Consider the following 27,244-nt stretch of genomic DNA (forward strand, 5'->3'; position numbering starts at 1 on the left):
ATGTAGTACTTCTGAGAAGCATTAAATCTGCGTCTTTATTTTTCTTGTACTGCTAAGAAGCATTAAAAAGTATAATGTAATAGAGACACTTAATATCATCTAGATCAGTATGACAAGAACAATAAATTGCAGAAAAAGCAGTGGAAATCACTTCATCCACAGTGCCTGCTTAACAACAAAAGAAAAGAGGTCACAGGGAAACCACTGTGGAAGAAAACATTTTACTTCTCTCTGTGGCTCTCCATGCTTTTAAAACAGAGAGTACACAATTGCATGGGTGCCACAAGGAGGAACAAGTGTTTGAAGTCTAAGAGCAGCTTTTTGCATGAAACCAGCTAGAGATAAAGCCTGAAGTTAAAACACAACATCCCAGGGTTGATTTCCAAAGCACCATCAATCTTTAGGTGTAATAAATTAACCACAGAAGTGAGTTTTGCCCAGTATGTTTTGTCCATTGTTAAAGGGTCCAAATGCTGCAGTTAGCTCCACAACCCCAGTCCCACTCTGTGGTGTGAAGCCCAGGGCTGATGCCCTGCACCACTTCCATAACTCAGTGAGTGACAGCATGGACCTGCAGGACTCAGAGCAGCACAGCCAGGGAAGGTGTCCTCTCACACACCTGGGAGCAATTCCCAATGTTCACCTCCTCTGCTTGACATTAACCTAGGGGCATAGTACCAGGGAGAGCCTAAGGGAAATTTATCTCCATTGCAAAGGAAAAAAAATAGGATTGTATCAGTCATAATCTACATGTTTTCCTGACACATTTCCACATTTGTCATGCTTCCGAAGTTCAACTGACAAACATAATCAAATCTGGCTTCCAATCTAATGTCATTGTCAGGAAAAAAAAAAAGAAAAGCTTTTTTTTTTCAAATAAGAACGATTATTTCAAGCAGTTTCTCTTTCTCATCAGCACTCTCTTAAACAAGTTGCATTGAGCAATCAAAGATAATCTTCAGAAAGCCACAAATCAGACAGCATGAAATTATATTCTGGGTTTTTTTCTAGAGTGCTTCCTCTTTCCTACTTAAAATAAAACTGAAAGGGAAGTCAGTTTTATTCACCCAAGAACTATTTCCTCAAAATTTTCACTACTTGCTAAATGATTTTAAACAAAAAAAAAAATTAAAAATTTCCACGTATTCAAAACCCACAGCTATTCTATTTAGCTTTTGTTTTAACCATTTAAAGTGTATATTAAAAATAAATTTTCAGCATGAAATAATGCTCAATTCTCATAACCCTTGCAAATCCCCTTCTAGAGTAATAGTATTAATAACCACCTTTCCAAGGGCAGATTACTGCCCATCTTGTATCAGACCATGCCACTTGGTACTTACTTTCTCATGACAAGCACCTGCTCTCTTTAGGTAAAAAAGTAATTAAAATCCTGTAAGATTTCCCTGTTGTAGGTCAGAACCAATGGCACTGACAAATGATAGCAACAAACCAATGCCAAGCAAGAGGAGACACCAAGATAACTTTTAGCATTATAATGAAGTGCAAGTCAAAATACAGCCACTATTCAGACACAAAAAAAAAAATAAATCCACATATTCATGTGTTGCAGCAGTCTTGCCAAAGCTTTGAGATAACACACAGCAAAACTAGACTGCAGTAGGAACATTCAGAAATTGACTTTGTTGGTAAACATTTGGAGACAACCTTTACACACCAAAAACTGAGGCAAAACAAGTGACTCCTTTCAAAGTCAGTGACTTCTTCCAATGGCGAAAGAAGCCTGCAAAAGTGTTCACAAGAACTGTTCACAGAATTAGAATTATGAATTACAATCTAATCCATCTTTTGTTCAACAGCACTCTTACAGCTTTTTAGGGAAGTGTAGTGCTTCTAATTCAAAGCCTGCAGCATAGGAGGGTTTTTACATTAGGAAAAAAAAAAAACACTTGAGCTCACCAATAAACAGCTCTCAAATAGTGAAAAAATAAATTTGGGGCATCATTAGTATTATCATAATATCTCAACAAGGTATATGCAGAAGAGACCTGAGTGTTATATCCTCTAATACCAAGTTCTGCAAAAATGTCCTCAAATTCTGTGGTTTCTACGGGATTTTAGTAGCTTTTTTCTCTTCCCCTCCACATCATTGTGTACAAGTACCTGGGTGAACGATGAAAAGACCCCCTGAGAACTTTTTTACTCCCGCTTTCGGGAGTTTCCCACTTGGCCAAAATTAGACACAGCATCATGTTTCCACCCTTGCTGCAGGTTCCCCTGCGCAGCACTCGGCGAGGGCAGGGGGTTTCCACTCTGTGCGTCAGTGCTGGCAGGAAGCTGCCCTCTTTACAAAAAAGGGGAAGATGCCTGTCTGTGCAGGGCTCTGAAGCCACAGCCTGCTTTAACCCTGCATGGGCACATCCACCTCCCCCCAGAGTCAGCTGTGATACAGCAAGGAGCTGAGCAAGGAGAGAGTGTAAGCACTGACTGCATCCAAACCTGTGTCTAACGCGACTGCAAGCACATCCTGCCAGTGCTGGAAGGCAAGAAAAACTTTATCTTAGAATGCTTTTAGCATTTAAAGCACATTTAAAGAACGCTCGCTACTTAAATGGAAAAAAGCCAGTCTTGACGTAGAAGCTACATAAACATAGTGGCCCCCTGGTAACCAGGTTTACTAAAAGCCAAAATTAATGACAACTCTCTGCTCCTGCTGCTTTGGGTTCTGATGGCATCTGCAGCAGAGCCTGGAAGGCCTGCCAGAAGGTTTCCTAACATTTATAGAGAAGCCATGTTCACCCTCAAAACTGTTGGAGAAGCTCTCCTGAATCTGGAACACGTGTAGGGTTTCAAAAGAACCACAAACAAACACAAAACCAGAAAAACCCCAACATTTTCACTTCAGTTTCAGTAGGAAGGGGAGCAGCATTTCTTCAATGATATTATCAACACGTAAAAATCTTGCATCTCATGAAAGTAACAGAAAAATACACCTCCAACTCAAAAATTCATTTTTGATATTTCTTGCTTACTTCCTATCCTTCCTTCTCTTTTGATAATAAAAATCTAATAGATATTTCAAAGCAAAACAAGATTTTGCTTTGCAAACTTTTATTTTTAATTAAAATTAACACTAAGTTCAATTAAGAATACAGGGATCCTATAAGCTATTAAAAAGATGGTTTAAGCTGAGAGTTTGATCAAGTACTAACTGAAAAAAAATTCATTGATAACACTGAAACACTCTGGATAATTCAGGCTTGAGGGTACAAGTATATGATGATTAGCCCTTAATTCCTTATGGTCATAAAGCCATAATCATGCTCATAACTGACACCTACCCTACTTGGTGTATTAGTATTTATACATTCAACCACATACTACATTTTTGGGCAAATAAGCATCATTTTTTAGTCTAATTTTCAAAGAAAGTGAGTTTTATGTGCTTATTCTGCTTGTCTGTCAGGTTCCCTCTATATTTAACTCCAGCAAGTAATTCAGATTTGTGAAAGGTAGAGGTCTCAGTGCTAAAGAAATATCTGCTCAGAGAACAGCTCGGGCTAGTGCCATGGCTGAAGTCAAAGAGCTCCACCTGTAGCAGCCCCACATGGCTGGTGCCAGACAGGATGCTCACAGTTCCGGTTTCATTTCACATTCAGAAAAAAAAGAAAACAAAAGCCTTGAAATGACAAACTGCTCCCAGATCAGCAGTATTATATCACAACATAAAGTTAAGCTTAGTAATGCAGCAACAGTGAATTTCCTATAGAAAGAAAAAGAAAAAAAGAAAAAAAAATGCAGGTCCTGCTTAAAATCTACAAGATGGTTTTCAAGTTTTTCTGTGGTGTATAATCTCTGTTTACAATAACTACAGTGTGTCTTTGAACAGCTCAAACCTGGATTCTCTTCAATCCATTCTACCTTAGGTGTCAACAGAATAGCTGCCAGTTTCTCCATATTCTTTATTTTTATGGCACATTCAAACATATATAGTTAGGGATTTATCCATCATCCTGATGAGGTATGACTGTGCTGTCATTTTTCTTTATGCTGTGATAGTATTTTCAAGAAGGAAAAAAAATCTCATTTTCTTCTTCTATGATCATAACTGCACTAAGGAATAAATTCTCAATTCCAGGTTTTTTGTGAGACAGTTTAATGACTAGTCAATTCAGCAACATAAATATTAGTATTTTTTTAATAACTTCTTAATGACTATTTTAAAAAATACTGTCGTTATTAAAAAATTGATGGAGAATTTTAGTTGGGCTGGCTTAACCCTTCAAACTCTTCCCATTGCCTTTCTCTTGGCACCTAGTATTTAAAATTCTGCCTTTTCCCTTTCTTTGTATGCCATAATTTGTCCTATTTCTTTCTTATGATACTCCCATCTCTGAAAATATGTGTGTCAAATTTTATTCTGATGCTAAAATGCATTTTCAGTGCAAATTAGCGGTGTGTTCTAATAGTAATCCATTGCACCCCTCATTTTAAGGGGAAGGAGGCAAGACACATGACAAAAATCATAGAGTGAAATAGCTGGAATTCCACCCACTGGGAAAGGCTGGATGGCAGAACCACTGTGCAAAGCTGCTGTAAAGAAATGCAAAGTAAGTATTATTTTACTTTATATGAGTCTTACATAAAAGATTTTTTTTTTAATTTGAAAGAACCGGTGTAGGATAATTTATAGTTAGAGATTTGTATTGTTCAGAAATCACATTGGGCAGTCTTAGACTTGAATAAAATTTCGTTCAGACATCAGAGAGCAGAAGAATGCCTCCTGGAACTATGCTAAGCCAAACTGTGCACTAGGAAATGCAGGCAAGCACACTGCAATAACAGCTCACTGTAAAATTCCATATTGTTGATATTTGCTGCCAAAACATGCTCCCCTGTCCTCCCATCCTTCCTTTCTGTGGCTTCAGGCAAATCTTGATTATGGGACTCATTCTGTGCCCCACAGTCATCCACTTCTCAGATCTCATCTAAACACACACCTGACTTGGTAAAGTCAAACCATTCTCATCCATCTAGTGCCCATTGCAGAACCCTCATCCTCTGCAAGCCTAAATTAAGTGTATTTTACTAACCTCTTCCAAAAGTATCCTACTAGCTTATAATCACATCCCTATCTTCTCACCTTCCCATTCTAAACTGTTACATCACATTTCCTGTAAATAAATGTCAGTTCCATTTCCATTAAGTTATGTCATTGTCTTTTGCCATCACCTCTGCTTTCTTCCTCATTCTTTATCAACTGTTCTACTTATTTCTACATCCTTATTAAAATTTCTATACCTTTACCCAAAACCAAACTCATCTCACCACTAACAAGAAGTCTTCAGTAACTACAAACTAAATTACCTACACAGGATATTGCTTTCACTATTTGCTGATTTGCCTCTGCTTGGAAGATTTTACACTGCAGGCATATATGGAATGGAGAGAATCTCTCATTTCTTATTATTACTGATTCAGGTCTCCAAACAGAACACATCTACAATTCTTGCTGTATGATTTAAGTGAGCTTCTGAAGAATTTCTAGTACGCATTGGACAATACTATGCAAAAATCAAGTACAAAGAATGGTCAAACAAAAATTTATATTAAAAAAAAAAAGTCAACAAGTTTAGTTCCAGAGTGTTAGTTCCCAGCTGTCAGATTTGCATTAGATGGAGATGTAAATACAAAATGAAATAGAATACATTGTAAACAGTTTCTAGGGAGCTCTGTAGGCATTTTATGCTCAAAAGAAAACCAAACCAAAACTGCTAAAAACCCCGAATCAACAGAAACCCCCGGAAAACAACAAATTAAGTCATACTACACCACAACAGGATTTTTTAAGTAATTTTAGCAGCAATGATATAGAAACCAGCCAGTTAGGAACGCCCAGAACCCGCTTCTTTTCCTTCCCAACACCAGCACACTGCTCTGAGCTACCCTGCCAATCCCCATGACCCCAAAGGCAGCGGGAGCGGCGGAGCAGCGCCGCTCTCGCCGGGCTCAGTGACGGGATGGAAGTCCCCGCTCGGTGCCCGGCACATGACACCACGTAACGGAGGCTGAGGCTCAGAATTTCCTCGGGGCAGCCCCTGCCGTGCGCTTTCGCTTTCTGCGGCTATAACGGTGCCGGGAGCCCGCAGTGCCCGCACACCGAGCCCGAGCGGCGCATCCCGGCTGCGGCACCGAGCACCGAGCGGGGACCGGCTCGGCTGGCAGCGAACAGTGCACAGAGCATGGTCCTGCAGAGCCAGGTGGGTGTGCACAGAGCATGGTCCTGCAGAGCCAGGTGGGTGTGCACAGAGCGTGGTCCTGCAGAGCCAGGTGGGTGTGCACAGAACATGGTCCTGCAGAGCCAGGTGAGTGTGCACAGAGCATGGTCCTGCAGGGCCAGGTGGGTGTGCACAGAGCATGGTCCTGCAGGGCCAGGTGGGTGTGCACAGCCTCAGGGCTCCCCTGCTCACTCCGCACCCTGCTGGAATTGTTTCCTGCAGCCCGGCACAGCTGCAGTGACAGGAAGGCTGCGCGGGTATGGCAGAGCTCAGCCGCCCAGCGCAGCACTGCCGTGCGGGACGCTGATTGAATGTCATGCTGCAAGTTTAAAATTGTGATGCTGGCTATAAATTCACTGCCATTCTGGGCATTAGGTCGTGATTAGATCACTTGTAACCAATTGATAACACCCAGGAGGAAGATTACGTGGTGGTCGCTTTATGCAGTGGAGGTGTTGAGACATGGAAAAAGAGGTTAATGTTTCATGTTACTGTGCTACGTGAAGTTTTTTCTTTTCTGGAGGGGAGTAAGAGAAGAGGCAGAAACATAGATTTAAATGAATATTACCCAGGTGAGATGGTTTTAGTATTGCCTAGGGAAGTTTAAAGTGATGCAGGACACTGCATAATACATACAGAATCAAAGTTTACTTGCAAGGATGTTTGAATTTATCTTTTGGAGTCAAACCATCCCAAACTCAAGTGATGCTTTCCAGAACATCAGTAATCAAGTTTCACATTTGCAGCAAAGACAGGTACTTTTTCCCAAAGATGTCTCTCACTCCCTCCTTTTGCAAGTTAAGCAGCAATGCTGAAATTTCAAGACTAACAGGATGTTTGCATTGCCAACTGGTCCTTCTGTTACCTTAGGCAACAGAATAAAAAATATTTTCTCCAAGATAAAAATAATAGGTTTTATTTTCAAAAAATTGCAAAGGGATGCTTTCATTTTAACTTCTGCTACATCAAAAATACTCTCATAGTACTTTACAGGCAAGTAAAGGTTTCTGCTGACACAAATAAGATCCAATTCTGGGCTAAGTTTCTCTGGTGCATTTAAGCTTTAAGTGGATTGGTAGGGACCTGATGCACATAAGACTTGAAATCCCTTGAGAAACGATTTTCAAATTAACTAATAAGATATTGCACTGCGTACAGCTTATTAGAAGGAAACACTGAGCAGCAACAGCACACAGCTTCTGTGCCTGGGATTTAAAAGCTGGATTTAGCTGTCATGTCCATAATTCTTAGAGCATTGGTTATGTAAAGGAGTAGGTGAGAGGAGGGTTTAGTTTCATATTAAGGAAAGTAAAAAGGCTCTACAGAATGTAATTGCAGGATTAGTAAAAAGCATAAGGCAGCTTTGCTCCACTACTTACATATCAAGGCAATTTAGGGAAATCCTCATATAGAAAACTTTAATAATTGAAAATGAGATTGAGAAACAACTTTGTTTTACATTAAAGGATAAAACATATGTTTTCATATTTAAAAAAATCATATGTATAGAGAAGAATTTGGTAACTTTTCACAGGAAGCTTTAAAGGTTAATTTCCCAATGAGACAAAATAATATTCAAGAACTTTTGTCCAACACTGATAGCTACTTTGGTAATATCTCTGCAGCTTTCCAGATATGCAAGAGATCTACATGTCACAGGATTTCTATGCATGAGAACATTTTGACAGTAATTGCCATTCATCTTGAGGGGGAAAGGTAAAGAGACAAAGCAAGTAAATGCCTCAAAAATAACTTTTTAGAAAGAGCATCACAGTATGGGGCCAACACTTAAGAACAGAGAACCTATAAAGGCAGGAGATGAGGGGAGTAGTTGAACCTAGCTGGGCAGAGAAAGAGGAATCATAAGAATTAAGGGTGGAAACTTGTCAGTTTTGGTAATATGTACAACCCTGATCACAGAAAATTAAGTTATCATAAAAACAATTTTTAGCACAGCTGCTGTTCCAAAACTAGAAGGACACTAAAATTTGAGATTGTGCCCCAGAATCATCAGTGAAGTCTACCAAGGTAGCACTATACATAGGGTGTAAGGAAGTGCTAAGGGAGGAAATCCCAGGAAAAAAGTAATCACTGACTTTAGCCTCATGCAAAAGTCACATACTGGGGGAAATATGATGCTATTGTATGTGACTGCAAAAAGGAGCAGTTAAAATAAAAGTAAAAAACATTACAAAGAACTGGAGTGAAAGTGCTTTGCTTGGACTACATATAGAGACATTGGCTACTGCTTTCTAATTTGTGATACCAGCTTCAGAGCATTCCCATTGAAACAGAACAAGTTACTGGTTTTTAACCCAGATAACACATTAGAGGAACAGAAAATATAAGAAATGCCTGAATGGTTCGCTTGAAAGTGAAGGTGATTAAAACAGCCATTTAATGCTTTAATTTGTAAGGATCTCTAGTTTCAACCTTTAGGTGCAATTGTCATGGACTTGGGCTGCCCTTTGTCACAGAGCCACCCTTGCAGCAGCCCTTGCACATCTCCTGTCCTGTCCTAAGGAGACGCAGAGATCAGCCTGGCTGTCACATCCCATCAGGGGCAGAGCTGATAAAACCTGCTGGGATTCCAAGGTGACATCGTTTCTTGCATTACCTTTGTCACAATATTGATTAGATTAGGTCTGCAGCCCATCTTTGGCCTGCTACTGACCCACCACATCTCCTGGGAAATTCTGCAGAGTGGGAAACAAAATTGAAAATGACTGGAACAATAGAGATGTTTGAGATGGTAATAGCCCATGGGACTCCCCCAGATGTGACAAGTGCTGATTTTTACTAACTATGCATCCTAATACATTAATCCCAAACTTGACAACTACGTATTACATCATCTCCTTCACAGTAGTCAGCCTTCAGGAGCTTAATAGCATAAAAATAACCCACCAAATATTTTCATTTCTTTCACTGGAGTAAATAACAACATGGTCAAAGTGCTGCCTGGCTAATTTTCCCTATCAAAATTTTAAAGAGTAAATGAAGAATAGGTTGGCTTGCTGTCTGTGCAGCAAACCTTGTATCAATTGTGTCCCATGCCATGTTTAGTTCAGATGTTTCACTCATGCAGGACAGCTGAAGATGCAGCTCAGAGAACAGCACAGCTGAGCCATATGGCACCCAAGTAATTGTAGCAGTTAATAGCTAAAGACCCCTACACCTGCTCTGATGTTTTCAACAGGCTTTACTTACTGGCATTAAATGCTTCTAATACAATACATGCTCTGTGTTGGTATAGGCTTGTATGTGACAGATTTGATAGTTTCAAAGGAAAAAAGGACTAGTCTCAACTGCCAAATATATTTTTAGATTGAGACAGAATAAAAGTTGGAGATTTATTTTTTTTTTAACCTTTTCTCAATGCTAGGTCAGTTTTTCCTCTTTCACATGTGGGCTGCTTTACAAATACCATCAGTAGGCACAGCTGAGCCACAAGGAGCCTAGCAATAGGTTCAGTAAATGTCACTCATTTTTACACTTTTACCTACACCTTTACCTCCCACGTGTAACACCCACTCCCTCTGACAGCACCAAACCTATGCTTTGAATTTGCCTTTCTTCTGCATGTTCCCTCCTTCTCCTTATCTTCACACAGCTTTGGGAAACAGGACAGCTCAGCAATTAGCATCCCATAAGTAAAATAAACATTCCTATTGGCAGTGGGAAAGCTGGAGCACATCTGTCTCACTCAGTAACACCCCTGGCAGAAAATCACACACTTGGTAACCTGGGAACCTCAGGGTCTCACAACACAAGGGCTTCCAAATTTGATTGTTGTATGCTTTGGAGGATAAAGCAAAACTAAGCAGAACAGGAACAGTGGATTTCATTCCACTTTCGCATGCCAGGACATTGCATCTGGATGCTTGTTTTATTTCCATGGGAGTAGAAAAAATATATCAAGAGGGGAAAAAAAAGACATCTAAGACTTTCTTCTATATAAAATGTTATTTCTTAAACATACATATGAAAATACATATTCTAGGTTGCTGCTATGATCCTTTTAACAACTTCTGAGATTCCTTTAAGTCCTAGAAACCCTCTCACCCTGCTCTTAAACTAATCATTCTTTTATTCACTCTTCAAAAAAAAGGAGCAGAGTTTCTCTTAATATATTGCCAGGTACTTTTATAATAGAATTTTTTTGTATATTACTGAAAGATTTGACAAGCAATTAAAATTGCATTGAAAAAGACTTCAAAAATTAAGAACATGCAGAGAAAGAGTAATACTTGATTATGGATTTATTTTAAATAAACTTGCTTTAAATACACTCCAGGATATTTAAATTGAATTAGATTCATCTATCTATACCCATAAATATTACTCCAAGCCCCAATAAATTCACACAATATATCTTCATCCTCTGCAAAAATCTAACCTGTAGGTTATTACTGTGCAGACTTCAATTAAAATGAAATAACAACTTTTACATCTAAAAACTATGGTTTGCACCTTGGGGATGTAAAAAAAGCAATATTCTGAGGATTGTCCAGGAATAGTTGATCAATGTTTTTATGTTTTAAGGGCTGAAAATTGTGGGAGGAGGTTTCAGCCAGAACTAGAAGGTTTTTTCTTTGGAAGGGTACAGTTCATTGCCCAAATAAAAATGTTCAGAAAATCCCTTCCTGCATTATTAAACAATATCCTCTAATTATGTTACACTTATGCCCTTGCTTAAACCATTAACCAAGTGGTACAACAGCTGTACTCTTCACACATTCCAAAATAATGAAACCCTGAGCACAAACCAAAAGGAAAAAGTAGTCCTTCCTCAAGACCATAATATATAATTATAAAGAAAAATAAATAGATATTTTTGTTGCAAACACATTTTGTTTACAAAACCCTACAACTATTTATTTTTGCCCACAATATATGTGACACAAATCTAAGAGGATATTTGCATTGAAACCTTTCATTCATATTAACATGGGAAGAACCTTTCCTTCCTCAAAGTAATACACAGTACAGGTGTGTGAGGAAAACAACTTTTCAGAAGATTTAAATAGCTTCAGCGTCAAACAGACCTTGCCCCACTTCTGTGTTCCTACTTCTTCACCCTCTTTTCTGCATTCCCTCCTTACATGCACTGCTTTCCCTGCTGCCCCAGCAGGTCCATGGTCCCTGCCCTGATCCCTTCCCCATGCTAATCCAATATGTGGCCCAGCTGCCTTTGCCAGCAGTAATTACATTCCTCTCCTGCCCTGTAAATTGCTGGCCTCTTCACTGCCACTGCTGGCTTTGATCACCAGGCAGAGGGTTTCATTTCCATTCCCCACCTCCCTTCGCTCCCCATCACCTTCTGCTCCAACCAGGAGATGCACTGCAGTCCTGCACACAAGCCTAAGCCCATCTCCAGCTCTGCCTCCTGGTACTTTGCAACCCAGAAAGAAACTTTAGCTGAAGGCTGAGAGTTCTTGTTCTGTGCAGATCACAGGCTGACAGAAATGGACTTGACACCACAGGTTTTGTTTGATGGTTTCTACTGTGCCTTCCCACCAGAGGAACAGAAAGCCAGGACACCCAAAGCTGGCTCTCAGCTGTGTGAGTGTGATAGTGTGCAAACTTCAGAGGGAAGAGGGTGAAGATGCAAAATTTTTGTCAGTCACTTGGACTGTGCACAGCTGGCTTGTGTCAGGGTGCTTTCCTCTCCCTGGTGACTGTTTTATCCAGAGTCTAAGGTATAAATGTGTCTCCTACCCACACCGCCCCTCACCTGCAGAGAAAGAGCTCCCAAGCCAAGCTTGAAAAGTATTTCAGAGCATGTCAGAAGAAGTGTACAGGAACTCACTTCTTTGAAACTGCTGACATTATGGAGGATGAAAGAAGCTTCAAATCTCCAGGGCTCCAGCCCTCCAGCCTTACAGGCACTGAGAAAAAAGAAATCCCTTAAAAAGAAAAGAAACAGAACGAGGGAAACTGCCTATCGATGTATTTATAAGTTAATATATTTAAATCTCTTGAGGAAGGAAATAGTTTGGGAAACTGACGTGAAAAATAGAAGACTGAAAATAAGTCTGATTTTTCTATGTTTTAATTTTATTTTTTTAATGAGAAACAGGTTTTGAAATAAATATAATCCACAAAAGCAATACGATTTATTCACCAAAAGTTAAGAAGTTAGGAAAACACCATCTAGAAATAGTCTGGCCAAAATTTAATTTTTTTTCAGGGACTGTACATATTTATCATCAGCAATAGGCAACCCATTACTGCTTTTGCCACCAACCAGTAACAGAAATGCATATTGCTTTTTTTTTTTATTATTCAATAATAGCCTTCCTTACAAGACAGAATAACTGAATCCTAAAACTGTGCTGTAAATCTCAGTAATCCAGGCAAGCCTTTTAGCCAAACTGGATGTTTGAAAGAAAACTAGAATAGCTCTACCACACTGAGGGCAGCTTTATTTCACCTGCTGGTGTCTGCAAACACAGAGCTGCACAGCATCTATCACTGGCTTTGATAAACACTGGAAATGAGAAGAATAATGCTGCACTAGCTGGAGTAGATGGGCAAGCCAAGCCAAGCAGAGCTGCAGGAAGCACACCAAGCTGGGCTGTGACCAGACCCAAGTCACCTCTGCAGGGTGCCCATGTCTATGGGCAGGGACTGGGGACAAATCAAAGCAATTTCCAGGTTTCTCTGCCTTGTGCCATGGGGCATCCATGCATATTTTAGGACTAAAACGAGACAACAGTACTGAATGCTTTCAAATTATAACCAGAATCTAGTTTAGATACATTGTTTTATATTATCTTCTGACCTTGCTTTTGCCACAGGAAAAAAAAGATCTGAAAACCATGTTTGCATACTTAAATGAGAAAAGGAACTGCTATGCCCTTATTTTTTTTATTTCTGAAGGTCTTAAGGGAGGAATGAGAACACGCAGTAAATAAATAGCTTAACAGACTGTAAACAACTAAAGCTTCACCTCTTGCAAAATTATAGTCCCTATGATTAGTGTTTCAGGAATTATGTTAAAGTTCAATAACTTTCCCTGTAGACTGGTGATACCCAGGAGAAAAGATTCTGTGCCTTGAATGACACCATGAAATTTGATTTGTGTATTCTAAAGAAAGAAATAACAACCTGTTAATTTAGACAGAATTCTTAACAAAAGCAGCATCTTCTTGTTTTGATCAAAACTTAAACAATAAAAATGAAGAAGTCAGGCTGTCTGACTGCATGAAAGAAAGGGAGAAACTGCATAAAATAGTCCTCTCTTGTAATTAATAAAAAAAATTGACAGGCATTACATCTGCTCTGCACCTTCCAGTATCATGACTCGGAACTGTACTGTAAAAGCTCTACAGATTGCTAACAGCTCCTTTCTTTAAGGGTTGTTTGTGCTAATAAAAGCTTATGAACTGAGTAAAGAAGAATTTAGGGCATCAGTCACCACTGGATTAAGATAACATCTCAGAAACTTTGGGGGTGTGGAGTTTGCCCTTACTCTCTGGTGCTTTCTCACCACTCACACCAATAGTCAGGTATGTGCTGGCTGACATTAATTTTTAGGGCACAGACTCCAGCAGACTGGCTGAAGGAGAGAGGAAGATCCATAAATTAAGGTTACCTGCAGCATGCCCACACACACAGGTGCAATCAGCACCAAAGCAGAGCTGCAGGCAGAGGTGCCCTTGCCCAGCTCTGCCCCTGGCAGGGTGAGCCTGGCTCTCCCCAAACGCTGCACTCTGCTCCCATGGCAGCAAGCTCCAATTTCACCACAGTTTTAGCAGCTCTGTTCTGCACCACAGTCACCGATTAATGCCATGACCCTTGACTCCTTAACCTCAGCAGTGACAAAACACAAGGCTCTGGGCTTACAGCCCCAAATTTTAAATTGGTTTAAGGATGGTCCTTCCTGTGGGGCAAGGGTGGGACTTGCAGAGATGTATTGTATGAATAAACAAAGAACAATTTTACCTCTCTTAGCCTTTTTTGAAATTTAGTAGCAATAGAAAAGTAAACAGGTAACTGCTCTAGCACAGCCTTAAATAATTCAAAGGATCACACTCTTTGCCTACCTGAAAAATTCAGAGCAGACCCTGTAACAGTAAAGTTTTCAATCAATTCTAAAATCATAAGAATACAGAAGATAGATGACACTAAAACTTAATTTATTTTCCATTTGGCAGAATTCAATAGAGCCTGAATGCTCCTCTCAGAAAACTGAAACAGGAGCACAAGTTTTAAATAAACTTCTTCTGGGCACATCTGCAGGGAACAGTTCATGATCAAGCAGCCCTTGAAATTTCTCATGCCATTTGCTGTTACTGCAATGCACAAGTTTTAATCATTGCAAGGAGCTTCAGCTGTGCCTAGGAGTTATATTTTTCCTAGTGATCCTAACTGGAAAAATCCTGAAAAAAGCAGGTCATGGCACCAGGGGGACTCAGACAATCCCTGTGCTTCCAGAGGGGTGAAGCCAAGCAATGCTGCAGAGTGGAAGTCAAATGTTCAGATGGCACTTGGCAAGGAAGAAACTAGAGAAAGGTGTGGGGCAGCCAGGCTGTGCTTGCAGCCCACAATTCACACAGTGCATGGCCCAGGACAGCTGATCCACCTCTGCCTTCCCCAGGCAGCACCAAGAGCTCAGGGACTGCAGCCAGGCCCCCTCTCTGCCCGGCCTGGGCACAGCAGGGCACTCCTGGAGCACAGGGACACATCAATCCCTTGGGACAGATCTGCTGGCACAGACAACCCGGAGTGGCCTCTTTCAAGTGCAAGGGAATACTGGCTACATTCCAAAGCTGTACTGGTACCAAGCAATGAGAGGAGGAATCTTATACTTTAAAACATTGATTTTTTTCATTTTACAAAGGGCAGAGAGTAGCAGGTAGGACTGAGGTTGCAGAGCCATCTGGGCAGCTCTGGGCTGTGGGGCTGGGCAGGGAGGCTGAGCTGCCCAGGCCACCCTGGGGCTGGGTCAAAGAGCACTCAGAGGGCACAGCCCAGCATGGCACGGCCCAGCATGGCACAGCCCAGCAGGCAGCAGCACCCTGCTCTGCCCTGAGAGGATGGCAAGGAGAGAAAGCCTGCTATTTAACGTAAAACCAAGCCTGGAGAGCAGCAGCACTCTCTGCCCCTCTACTGCTGCCCAGGAGCCTGCAGCAGGCACTGCCCCCCAGCAGCTGGAAGAGCAGGCACAGGCACAGCCACAAACCCTTGAGTTCATTCCCTGCTGGCACCAGGAGCAGCTGCTGTCTGCTCGTGTGCCAGTGGCTCAGTCACAGCAAGCTGGCACTGCTTGGCACAGTTCACAGCCACTTGCTGCAGTCATGGCCCTTGCATGCATGAGCAGCTCAACTCACTGCTGCAGCACTGCTGCTCCCCTCAGCCCTGGGTTCTGACCCAATTATTGCCAGTTTTCAGTTAAGTTACTTAAGGCATGAAAAAACCCCCAACAACCAAGTGGAAGGGGAGCAGAGGGAAACCTAGTTGGTTTTGTCCATAAACTTAGAGCTACATCTCTAACTCCAATCAAAATTTTTTTACATGATTGTCAGGCAGAGAAAGCTACTGCCAGCATTTGATGCCCTGGTTATGAACACTCACAATATCTGTTTAAATTAGCAAGCAATCAGCACCCACAGCAGTTAACATCCCATGGACAGTATTCCAGTTGTACATTCCCTCCTCATTCTTCTCTGTCATCTTTATCACACAGGGCTTGTTTTGACAATATAACTCATTTTTATTCAGGAATTCTATGTACTGTTTGCTCAGATTTTCAGATTCAGTCACTCTATCCTCAAGCTCTGTGTAACATCAACATAAAATAACAAACACAACTCAACAATCAAAACTGTTTTCTCTTTCTTAGAAGGAGAAGTCATACTGCATGGTTCCACCAAGGAGATTAACAGAAAAGTGTTCACTATCAGTTATGCATTAATAGAAAAATACAACTTTTGAAGTGGAATGAATCTAAAGACCAAAAGAAATCTGAATTTGGCTATTCAGTCTGAAGTTTGGGAATAACTGTTTCCAAATAAGAATGAGAACTGAAACTACCTCATGACAAAGGCACTATTAAAACCTAAACCAATGCTCAGTGACATTGTATCTATAAAACAATCATTTCTTAATCAACTCCCACATTCTTTTTCAATTCACCTTCCTACATACAATGCATCTTTCCCCACACTTTTAACAAGAAAAGTCACTTATATTTACCTGTGTGATCATAGAAGGGGTGCTACCAACACATTTTTTCCTCAGACCAAAGTATTGAGACAATCCACAGAACAGCAACTGGATACTTGCTCTGTGCCTCTCCCAGAAATCATGCATGATGGCTTTCCCCACTGCTTCATTCTCCTTTATTCCCTCATTGACAGTAACTATTCCTTTCACATTACAAACAGCATAGCTACAGACACAGCAAAAAAAACCTAATTAAATAATGACAAAGAATGCTTCCCTATTACTGAAAATATGCAAAATGAAATTACATAATTCTTGATGTGGTGCATATTTATGATACAGAATTAGTTTTAAAATGAGCTAATAAATAAGCTAAGAAAACATTCCCAAACCAAGCAGGTACCATGCTAGGTTTATGAGGTTTTCACCAAACCTGAGGTAATTTTCACGAGGTAAGGATGATTTCAGCAACTTAGGTGGTAACATAGTTTGGACCAAAAGAAAGGACAGCAGCTGTTTCAGTTGAGCTCTGCATTTGAGTTTCCAGGGTTTGTTATAAGCCCTATAAACTCAAGACAAAACTCAGCTGGTGTGAACTGAAACAAGATGTTTGAGTGAGAAAACTGCCAGTAACTGCCAGTGGAAACCACTGAGCCTGAGAATCAAAACCAGGGTTTGGGCCTGCACTGCACAGATGTCTGGCCAGCCTGATGCTCTTGCACATAACTCTAAACCCAGCTATATTTTTCACCAAAACTAATGGTTTAGGGTGCAGGGAAATAAATAAATTTTAAATGGCATCTCCTAACGAGCAAAGATCATGGAGCCAGCAAGAGCAGGGAAATTACCTTTGCATATTTAGTTTTCAAGAGCTGGAGGAGAGAATGAGAGAAATGGAACTGTGGTCACAGTGGGGAAGTTTTTGAGAAACACAAGCAGTGTGGCTCAGGCAGCCTGGGGGAGTGCTGGAAGATTTCAGAAGGTGCACAGATTCCTTTCCCATTAATGAAGGGGCCCTGACTCCAGCTCTGCTGAGCTGGCTCTGAGTGCAAGGCTATTCAGCTCCCTGCCTTGATTGAAAGCATGAGCCTGTTGCTTATGAGCTCTCAGAAGCTTTCCTTTTAATGGCAAGTGGGGGGAAGGGGCGAGAAGATGGCTGGAGGAGGGGAAGGAAAAGATGGGCAGCAAAAATCACTGGTGGCTGAGCATGGGACTTCAAGGGATTTGCAGGACAGGCTTTGGGCAAGGGTTAAAAGCTCAAAAGGTGAGTGATGCCTTTCCTGGGCTGATTTTTCTCTCATTATTCACCAACATGTTAAGAAGTAAAATGCATATTCAATCCACTCTTACCCTCTTATTTTCTCATAATCTTACAAAGTTATTTATTCTGCTAGCATGGGACTAAAATTAAATAATTTATGGTTTGCAATTATTTTTTCTGGTAGATATCAGCTGTATTTTAATAATGCTAAAAAAAAGCCCTAAATAAACCTAATCCTGACATCTTCCCTGCTGCAACAGGGAACATGCAGCCTGCTGTTCCAAATTGCAGACAGTCACGAGCTCTCGTCAGACTTTGTGTGGGCTTGAAATGTTCTTTTAGTCCCTTGCAGCTGAAAACTGAGCACAAATTATCACTGAAAGGATATGAAAAATTCTGCTGGGACATTTGCCATAGCTGCGCAGGAATGCTCCTCAAAGCAATCAGAAAAGGGAGCAGATTACTTAGCTCAGGTTTGAGGACTGTATTGACAGCTGTTTCTAAAAACTTTACTTTTTCATCTGGAGAAAAAGGCAAAAACTCCCTGATCAAACTGTATTTTGCTAGTTTTTATCTGTTGCCAATGAAGAGATATCAGCCACTTCTAGTCTGTAAATCTTTGCTTATCTTCTAAACTGAGCAGAGAGCTTGGCAGGAAACTGAATGGGCAACTTCAAGATAAATCCAAGTATTTCCTATGTGCATCAACCTGGGATGCAACTTCAGTGCTGTAACATTTGGAGTGCTGTGCTGGATTCAGTTCTTGAGCCCCTAGGTGTGTACACTATTAGTAGTCACTTTTACAGAGATAGCATATCCGCAGTTTTTTAAAAAAAATTAGCAAAATCTTTAAAATTTTGCTCTTGGTGAGGTAATTTTTATCTGCATTGAAAACACAAAATGTATGCAGAATCAGACTTTCAACCAAGTATATCAATATAATATAGAGGAAGAAAAAAATAAGGAAAAACAGTAATAATAAAAAGATAAGATTATTTTGCTCAGTAATGAAAATAGGGACTTGTGATCACAAACAGCACCAAAGGGAAAAGAGGGATTAAGTAACACTAAACATCAACCTTTACTTGGGGTCACTCAGATGAGTTCTGCTGCCTCTAACCAGTTTTGTGCTAATACTCAGATCTTGCAGCACTGGACATGATAACCTATGGGACCCCTTCCCTAGGATTATAAATTTATTATCATTTATTTTTGAAAGAAAACAGTGGAATATCCCAATATCACTAACCAAACAATATTTCCTCACTCTTTAAAGCACACACATGCATACACCACAAGAACAATGCTAACTTCTGAATTGATGCTCTTTGATGTGTGAACATACGAGACAATTGGAGACATTCCAATTATCTCCAGTTCAAAGTTAGGCCAAAATTAGAAGCAGTTATGAATAATGGATTAGGTTTTAGTAGAAATGGCAATGCTGCACAGAATAAAGATGAGAGTTTAGCTTAGCTGTGAATATGTGAACCAGGTGAGCCACACTGATTCCTTAAACAGACACCTTGGAATTGCACATCCTCAGAAGTTCAATTAACAAAATACATGTCAAAGCAGGGGTTTGTGACAGATTATAAACTGGTTTCAGATGCAATTCTGATGTGTTCAGGATAAAATTAGAAGCCAAAGTTCCTTATGAAATTGGGGTTTTTATGGAGTTTTTTTTTTTAAAGAAATAACCATGCCAAAATCTTGTCATTTACCATAGCACCCTAGGAGTTACTACCCAGGCAAAACACACATCTTGATCAGCCAACATGGAGATAAGCACAGCTCAGATCAAAGGGTGCCTAAGCAGGCTATTTCCATTCATTGGGAAATTTTCCTGACAATCTAGCATTTTAACTAAAGAATAATAATCTTCCAAGTAGTAATGCTTCTGTAGCTGGATAAGTTGTTTTTGCTTGGATGTCTATGCTACATTGGAGAAAAAGATATGGGGTGAGCATTCCATCGTTGCATTATATTCCTGTAATTCTACTTTATTTTGTGGATTCTGTGAATATTGGAGCTCAGCTGATCATCATGATCGTGCAGATTGTAGGAATGGGGAGATATATGTGGCTACTTCTTTGGCTTTGCACTCTTATCAGAGACCTGCTTTCCTTGACTTACTTTGCTGTCTCCAGAGCTGTGTCTAAGTGTGGGCAGTGCCAAGTCAGGCAGTGGTTGGCACTCAGGCTCAGTGCCTTGTTATTCACAGTTTTGACAAGGGTAGCAGACAGCAGGCCAGAGATGATCTTTTATGGTTTGTGCCCTGCTTTCTGTATGGTTATTTACAGATGGCCTCGTTGAAATCCTGTGTTAATCCTGCCTTCCTTCACCAACCTCAGTTTAAGTCTGCCAGTATTTTGCAAACTATAAAAATGAAGTGATTACATAAAACAGTCAATGCTCTCTAGATTTTTAGTAGCAGTAAAAATTTTAGCAACAAGGAAAAAAAAATATTTTGCTTAATAGACTCACTGAGAACTGCAAAATATAAAGCAGCCATTTCACCAAATTCATAGAACATCCATTACAAAAGTTAATGAATAGCTAATATGAATTATTATGTATCATGCAATGCTAACACCATTCAAGACTTTCATTTACTTTAGAAAATAACTACTAATAAAAAGCATATTCAATGCTTTTCATCTTTTGCTTTAAAATTACAATTCTGTTTCCAGAAGCAACTGCTCCACTTACACAAACCCTTCTTTACCTCAATAGACTTAGGTGTGAGTGGGAATATGTGTTTAACTTCATCTACCAAGGACATGCAGCAAAACTGTGCTCCACTTGCAACACAGGTGTTTAAATGCCAACACTTGAGGGCCTCTCCAGTCTCAAATTTCTGGAGCATCACTGAATTTTTATACCAAAGAAACAGCAGATCCGATGAGTAACATGGTAGAAGTTACAACGTGATACACTCCCTTTCCTGGACTGCACAAAGTATAATATGACAAGAAATTCCTCAGTCCGCTTATCAAAGGGATTTGATGCAGGCTGGTGGGTAATAATGGGAGAATTTTGTATATAATGTTTTATATTACGGTCCTAATTATTCTTAGAACAAGATTAAATGATAGAATATAGTATCAGGAAGAAAATGGTTGTGATATGTAAATTTCTAAAACATTTATGCTGTAAACAGACAAGAGAGCATTTTAGATCTCTCTAATTGAAATTGGGCTAGATTTTTATTAAATAATTTGCAAAGATAACTGTTTAAATAACTTATTGCATTTGCAATACTTCATGTAAAACAAGCTGCATTTTTTACTTTGGTATTATTAGGTCTGAACCAGCTGCCAGTGGGATGCCTTGTAAGTTTAGGATTTCTAGCTTGTCTTTGCCATGCATATATTCTGTGGGAGCCACAAGTGAGAAAATAGGAAATTATAAAATACTCATAGGGAACTAGTCTCCAACACAAGAAAAACAATGTGCTTTTCAGTGAACATTCCCAAATTAACAATCAGTACTGCAACACTGTTAAGGTATTATTCTTAAGCAGCTTCATTTGGGGGCAAGGCACTTTGAAGCTTTTTTCATGTATACAGATTTTAAAGGAGTGTAAGAGTACTACCTGGCCAAAATTCTCATATCATTAGGAAAGTTAAATGCATTATGAATAGACTGGCCAGGAAATCTGCCAAGACATGGAAAGCTTCTACTTTTAAACCACCAGCTCAAATACCAGTCAAACAATAGGTAATAATCAGTTCAGGACACACAGAAGCACCAGGGAGGGACAGGAGGGCAGAGAAATGAAATAAAATTTTTAAATTGTTTTCATTCTTGCTATCCAAAAAATTGAAATATTAGTTACATATTTTAGTTTTCATGCAATGTGTGTGTATATGAGCTTTACCATAACACTTTACAGTTTGTATGTAGAGTGCTGTCTGTTTCAAGACTTTACAGAGAGAAAACCAAATAACAGAGCTGATTATATTTTCCTGGGCAAGGGTAGTCCACACTTCTGAACACCACTTAGAGCTTTATTACAATTACTGCAGCCATGTCTTAGTGGCAGCTATTCATTCCATAAATCCAGCATATATCCCTACAGCTTCTCTTCTCAGCTATATCAACAACCTACATCTGTTTCTACCTTGTCTAGATATGAAGGAAAAAAATGTGGTTAGAAAAGTAGGAAAGGCAGGGAAAATAGCATCAAGCACCACAGCACTTTCCAATTCCTACAGATCACTGACTTCTGAGATCCAGTCTAAAAAAATGTTTTATTAACATGACCATGGATTTTAGGGAGCTTTGGCGTCCCTGAACAAATGAAAATAAAAAGTCAAAAAAAAAAAAAAAACACAAAAAAACCAAAAAAACACCAAAAAAAAAACCAAAACAAAAACTCAAAACACAGAAATCCACCCACAGCCAATCTTAGCACAAGTCTCTAAACCTGACCTGAGCCAGGCTGTGCCCACGGTGAGCACAGCTTTGCTGTGAGAGAACAGAGCCTAATGGGGAACACAAGTGAGCAGCAGAAGGAACAAGCTTCCCCAGGGGAAACAGGATCAGTTTTAAGTTTCCCACATGCTCGTGCCTAGGGAATCCCCTTTGAAGTCGCTGGCTGACATGACATCTGTTTCATGCCACAGCAGCAGCTGTGGGGTTGAAATCCAGACTCATCAAAACATGCGTGGCTCTTGAATCCACTGTGTTTGTTTTGCACCATCTGAGTCTTCCTCTGGTAAGAAGGCAGAAGAATGTCAATTGTAAAATTTAAGTAAAATAACAAAAATACCTCTATAAATGATTTTTAATTCTGGCACAACAAACTTGAAAAGGCAGACAAAAGGGTGAAAAATCCAATAATATCCTCCTGACAAAAAATATAAGTGCTCCCCCTGCCCCTAAAAAACATATACAACTAGAAATTATTGAAACTTGTTATCCTATGACTTAGCAAACTTTTAGGCGAGTGTCAAAGCAAACAGGTTCAGTGAGTACATTGTTTTTTCATCATCAGCTATTTGGTTTGTGGCTTGACTGGCACAGACCACAGGGAAAATAAAAGCTCCAGGAAGACAATAAATCTTTTCTTTGTAGTACATTTACATTTATGTCCTTATAAAGATACTTTCATAGAGGTTTGGGCCAAAGTAGCTCAGTCATGTGAATTCTTTGACTGATTCATGTCAAGATGCTTTTGCAAAACAGAAGATTAAGTAATTGATCACTTAATATCACTAGTACACAGATTTTTTTTTTTTTTTTTTTTTTTTTTACTTTCAACATTTATGTATCTACAGCAGGGAGTTTGTTCACCTGCAGAACAGTCCTCAGCCTAACCCAGTGCAAATTTGGCCCCATAGAGCCATACTACTTTAGAGCTTCAGGTTCAATAGTTTATGCTTGAATAGCCTGAGACTGTGTCCTAGGATATGTAAAAAAGGATAAACATACATATATATGGAACAATAACCCCTGTTCTGTAGTACTCAGCACCAATTGAATACACAGTTTGTGATGTGATAGTGTCAGTCCTTCCCAAACTATGCTAAAAATCACTGTAGGTGAGAGAAAAGTTCTTATAGATAAAACTAAGCTCGGGAGCTCATCCCTTTGTTCACTAGCTCTTGTTAGCCATCAGAATGCTTCCTTAGAAATTAATTTTGAGTACTTAATTTGATGGCAGCCTTTTGCTAAAATTATACCATATTTAACTTTTTTTGCAATACTTCTCCATGTATTTTCCTCAAGATATTGCCAAGACTACCACACCTTGATTCTATTCCAAATAAAGACATTAGAATTAAACCAACAGCAATTAAGAGCCCTGCAAAACGAGTAGACTTCAGACTACTGTAAAACTCCCCCAAAACTGCTGATGAACTTCTTGGCAGTGTCAGCAAAAGGAGTCCAAGCAATAGATGTTCATGGGAACTAAATTACTTGCAGTAATTCGGGTAAGACAAGATACATCACATGTTTAATAGAAATGCTTTTAAACTAATACAGCTGCAGGTGAGTTACTGCAAATGAGCTCATCAGCCCAGAACTTCTCTCCATCAGCTCAAAAATGAAATCTGTAGAACCAAAGAGAATGAAAATGGGGGTAGAAAAAATGGATCCCATAAGTGATTGTAATGAATCTTCCAAAATACCTGTGGGAATGCTAACAGTGTCACTGTCATAGTTTCTGCTAAAGCAAACAGAAGGTTGACTAATCAAACTGGCAATTCTGATCTGTTAATTGTGATGCCCTGAAGCTTATAACACTAAAAATAAACTCATTTTTTGTTGAGCTAGTTAAAAAGAAATAGCAACCCACGTGCATTCACAAAAATACCATATCAAGAAGATTGACATCAGCAGACATGCAGATTTTTCTTCCCCTGGGCACCAAACTGCTGATGTATGTACATGCTTCCTCCTTGGCATAATTCATTTTCCCTTTCTGCTCAGTGGCAGGGTCCTGGAATTGCTGGTGTCACAGCAAGCATGAATATGCAAGTAAAGGGCACACTAGCGAGGATAAGTCCAGAACTCCTACATCTTGAATTCAGCCTTTAGCCCGATTTAAAATAGAATATCAGTTGTTCTTAAATAGTCAACTTTAAAAGGCCTGAGATAAAATTAATATCAAGAGTGCCTATTACATTAACATGCTTCTGTAATTCCTTGCTGGAGTCAAAATCAGACTGAATCACAAACATTAAAAGCAGTTAAATAGGGGGATTTGTGCCTTTTCTGCCCTTAGAAAAAGTGAGAAGGCTCCATCAGCTCCTGAAAACACACAAATTGCCATTTATGTATAACAAGTTCTAGCAGCTCCATTAAGCAGAGCACGCCTAGCTTACATCTTTCTCTGACACCTTTTCCTTTAGTTCACTCTCTAAATCTCCTCTGCCTTTAAATGAGCTGAGGTCCCCTGACTTCTGTAAGGGATCTCTTGTTACATCCTTGATGCAAAGCAGAAGTATCAACCTTTTATATTTGTATTTTATTTAATCAAAGCTGATTGATCCAGTTTTTTCCTAACTGAATGTTCCTTAAATCTTAACCAGCAGGCAAGAAAATTTCTAAAAAATACAGATTTCTATGACTAGAGTATCTATGAAAAATAGGAATCAAACAGACTAGTGGAATTCCTTTGGCAGCAGTGCTAAAATAGCCATTAAAATCTAGTAGTTAATTAGCAGCCACACGCCAGTAACACAGGCAACTCATGTCAGGTTATGTTAAATCTGTTATTTTGGCAGAGGCACTAAAATGCCTGGGGATTAGCACCATGTCCTCTCTAAATCCTGGGAAAGACCTTTCCTTTCAGTCCAAGGGGGAGCTACAGGACCCAGCATCAGGGAAAAATCTGTTTCACCCTGCCCAGCAGAGAGTTATTCTTAGTGGTGTCACAGAGCTGCCCTTATGCCAGTGAAAACACAGTTTGCTCCACAGATACAGAACAGAATTTTCACAACCAGTTTCCCCTTTCAGACAGCACTAAAAACAGACATAGCAACAAACATCTTAAGTTGCTCCTATATTTTCATCTTGGTTTGCTCTGAAAATTGCTGGGCACTTAAGGGGTAGAGCTGGTCAGGACCCCTTCAGCAAAACGTTTTCAAAACAGAAAATGCCATTTTCAAACTACAATAGTCATTGGCTCAGACAAATGGGAAGATTCCTCATGCCCCAGGTCAGAGAGAGGGAGACAAAGGCATAGTCAGTAATAATCAAAGACTGCTGGCTAGCATGCTCAACCTTGCTTCAAGCTTATAAAGCTTTAGTCAGTTCAGAACCACAATTTGAAACTCTTTCCTCCCACTCCCATCTGTTGCCAAGTTATTAATGTGCCATCAAGTTATTCTGCAGCATGAATCTCTGAAATTTAGAAGTCTTCAAATTCATCTAAAAGTGGTTTGAGAACAGCTTTTAAATCTGAAAATTTGTGTGCAACAAGGAAACCTTGAACATTTGTGCAGTCCTATGAACAAGACCAGAACCCAAATGCTCCTTGAACAAAGCCACCTGAGGCTTTGAATCTCTTAACTTCATTCTACTCCTTTAGTCTTTTATGAAGTCTTACAAATGATCCCTACTAACATGACCCCATGTAAAAACCCTATCTAAGGCCACTGTTGTGGAGTTTAATGGCATTTCCTGGACAAATTCCTAATCTCAAGTCCAGATAAAAGGGCTCAGTCTACAGCCAAGGCCATAAATCCATAAAACCCATGAATGTAACACCCATTTTTAATAGAGCATTCCTTTTTGAATTCCAAATGACAGTATCAGGCTGTATATGCCTTAAAGCCTTCCACAGTGGCAAGAGCAGAATGCTGTGCTGTGACCTGCAAAGGCGGTGGGCATGCAGCAAGGTTCCTGCACTGCTCTGTGAGCACAGTGCACCAGTGGAAGAAGATGGAACATTGCCACACAGATGTAACACACACTGTCACCCTGCCTATACCCTGGCCACTTGCAAAAGCTCTGGAGAGCTCTGGGGAACAGCTCAGACTGTCCCTCCAAGTTAGAAACAAGGTTGGGCATAAACCCAGCAGTGCTTCAAAGACCTAAGCCATATGCTGTATTCATCCTACTGTGTGCACAAATGGGTGGGAATGGACAGATGAAAACTCGACCCTGTGTTGGTATTTAATCAACACTATGAACAATGCCATACACAATTAGGTTCATTTTCAATGCCAATTCCTGTGGCTTTGTTCCTCTTTGTTTCCTTCGATGCAGATGCTGGGGCTTTAAAGCATGTTGACAAACTCTGTTAAATGAAACCAAATGTTCATTATTAACAGACTTGTGTGGAAGGTGACCAAGGGAGGGACTCGAGTAGCTTGACAATAAAAGCTCCAAGGACAGCAGGAGAGTCCCTTTGTAATTGACTTTATAGCCTCAGATCTGCTTTAATGACATTTGTAATGACTGACTTAAGTACAATTACATTTAAAATATACACACAGGCACATTTGAACAAGTTGTTTCCAAAATATTGTTACCTAAGACGAGTAGAAAAAATTCAGATTTCTTCTTCCCCAACTCTCTTTATAATCTTCACTCTCAAATTGATCTCTCCTTCATTTTCACCCATTTTTCTTTGCTAAAATTCCTTGTTTTTACCAAGCTATTGACCAGCAATTTTCCACTGGAGATGAGATGTAACTGTATTGGGAAACTGTATCCCAACACAATAAGGCAAAAGCTTACAGCCCAAATATAAAAACATACAAAGAAAGTGCAACAGCATGAAAATACCTTATCAGCATCTCACAGATGAATACTGAGGGCACAGTGGGATTAAAAAAATTTGTCAGTCAAGTTTCCAGAGCACAAGCAGGAACAGAACCCAAACACTGCAAGTGTCAATCCAGGTCGTTAATCACAGGTAATGGAAGGTGTTAGGGTGATGCTGGCCAGAGGGAGAGAGGCTGAAGGAACCCTGAAGGTTGAGGCAGGCACGGCGTGGCTGCTGCTGACTCACTCTGCAGCAAGATGCTGCTCTGACCAGCCCAAGTGAACCACAGCAGTGTCACCTCCAAAGCAAGCCACAGAACCAGAACAGGCTCTGCTGCTGATTAAA

The 27,244-nt window shown here is 39.9% G+C and overlaps 1 protein-coding gene across 2 annotated transcripts in view; it reads left to right on the plus strand.

The window, feature by feature from the left end:
• Positions 1 to 27,244, plus strand: part of RASGEF1A (RasGEF domain family member 1A) — a 144,855-nt gene that overhangs the window by 90,183 nt on the left and 27,428 nt on the right. Inside the window, exon 2 of one of the 2 annotated variants that reach the window (XM_058028920.1) lies at positions 4,457 to 4,571. The exons of the other annotated variant lie outside the window; for it this stretch is intronic. Coding sequence (XP_057884903.1) covers positions 4,530 to 4,571 — 42 coding nt within the window. The 5' untranslated portion in view covers positions 4,457 to 4,529. The remainder of the gene's footprint in view (positions 1 to 4,456; positions 4,572 to 27,244) is intronic. 2 annotated transcript variants of the gene reach the window in all.

This window comes from Melospiza georgiana, chromosome 8, assembly GCF_028018845.1.
Source record: "Melospiza georgiana isolate bMelGeo1 chromosome 8, bMelGeo1.pri, whole genome shotgun sequence".
Lineage (NCBI taxonomy): Eukaryota > Metazoa > Chordata > Aves > Passeriformes > Passerellidae > Melospiza > Melospiza georgiana.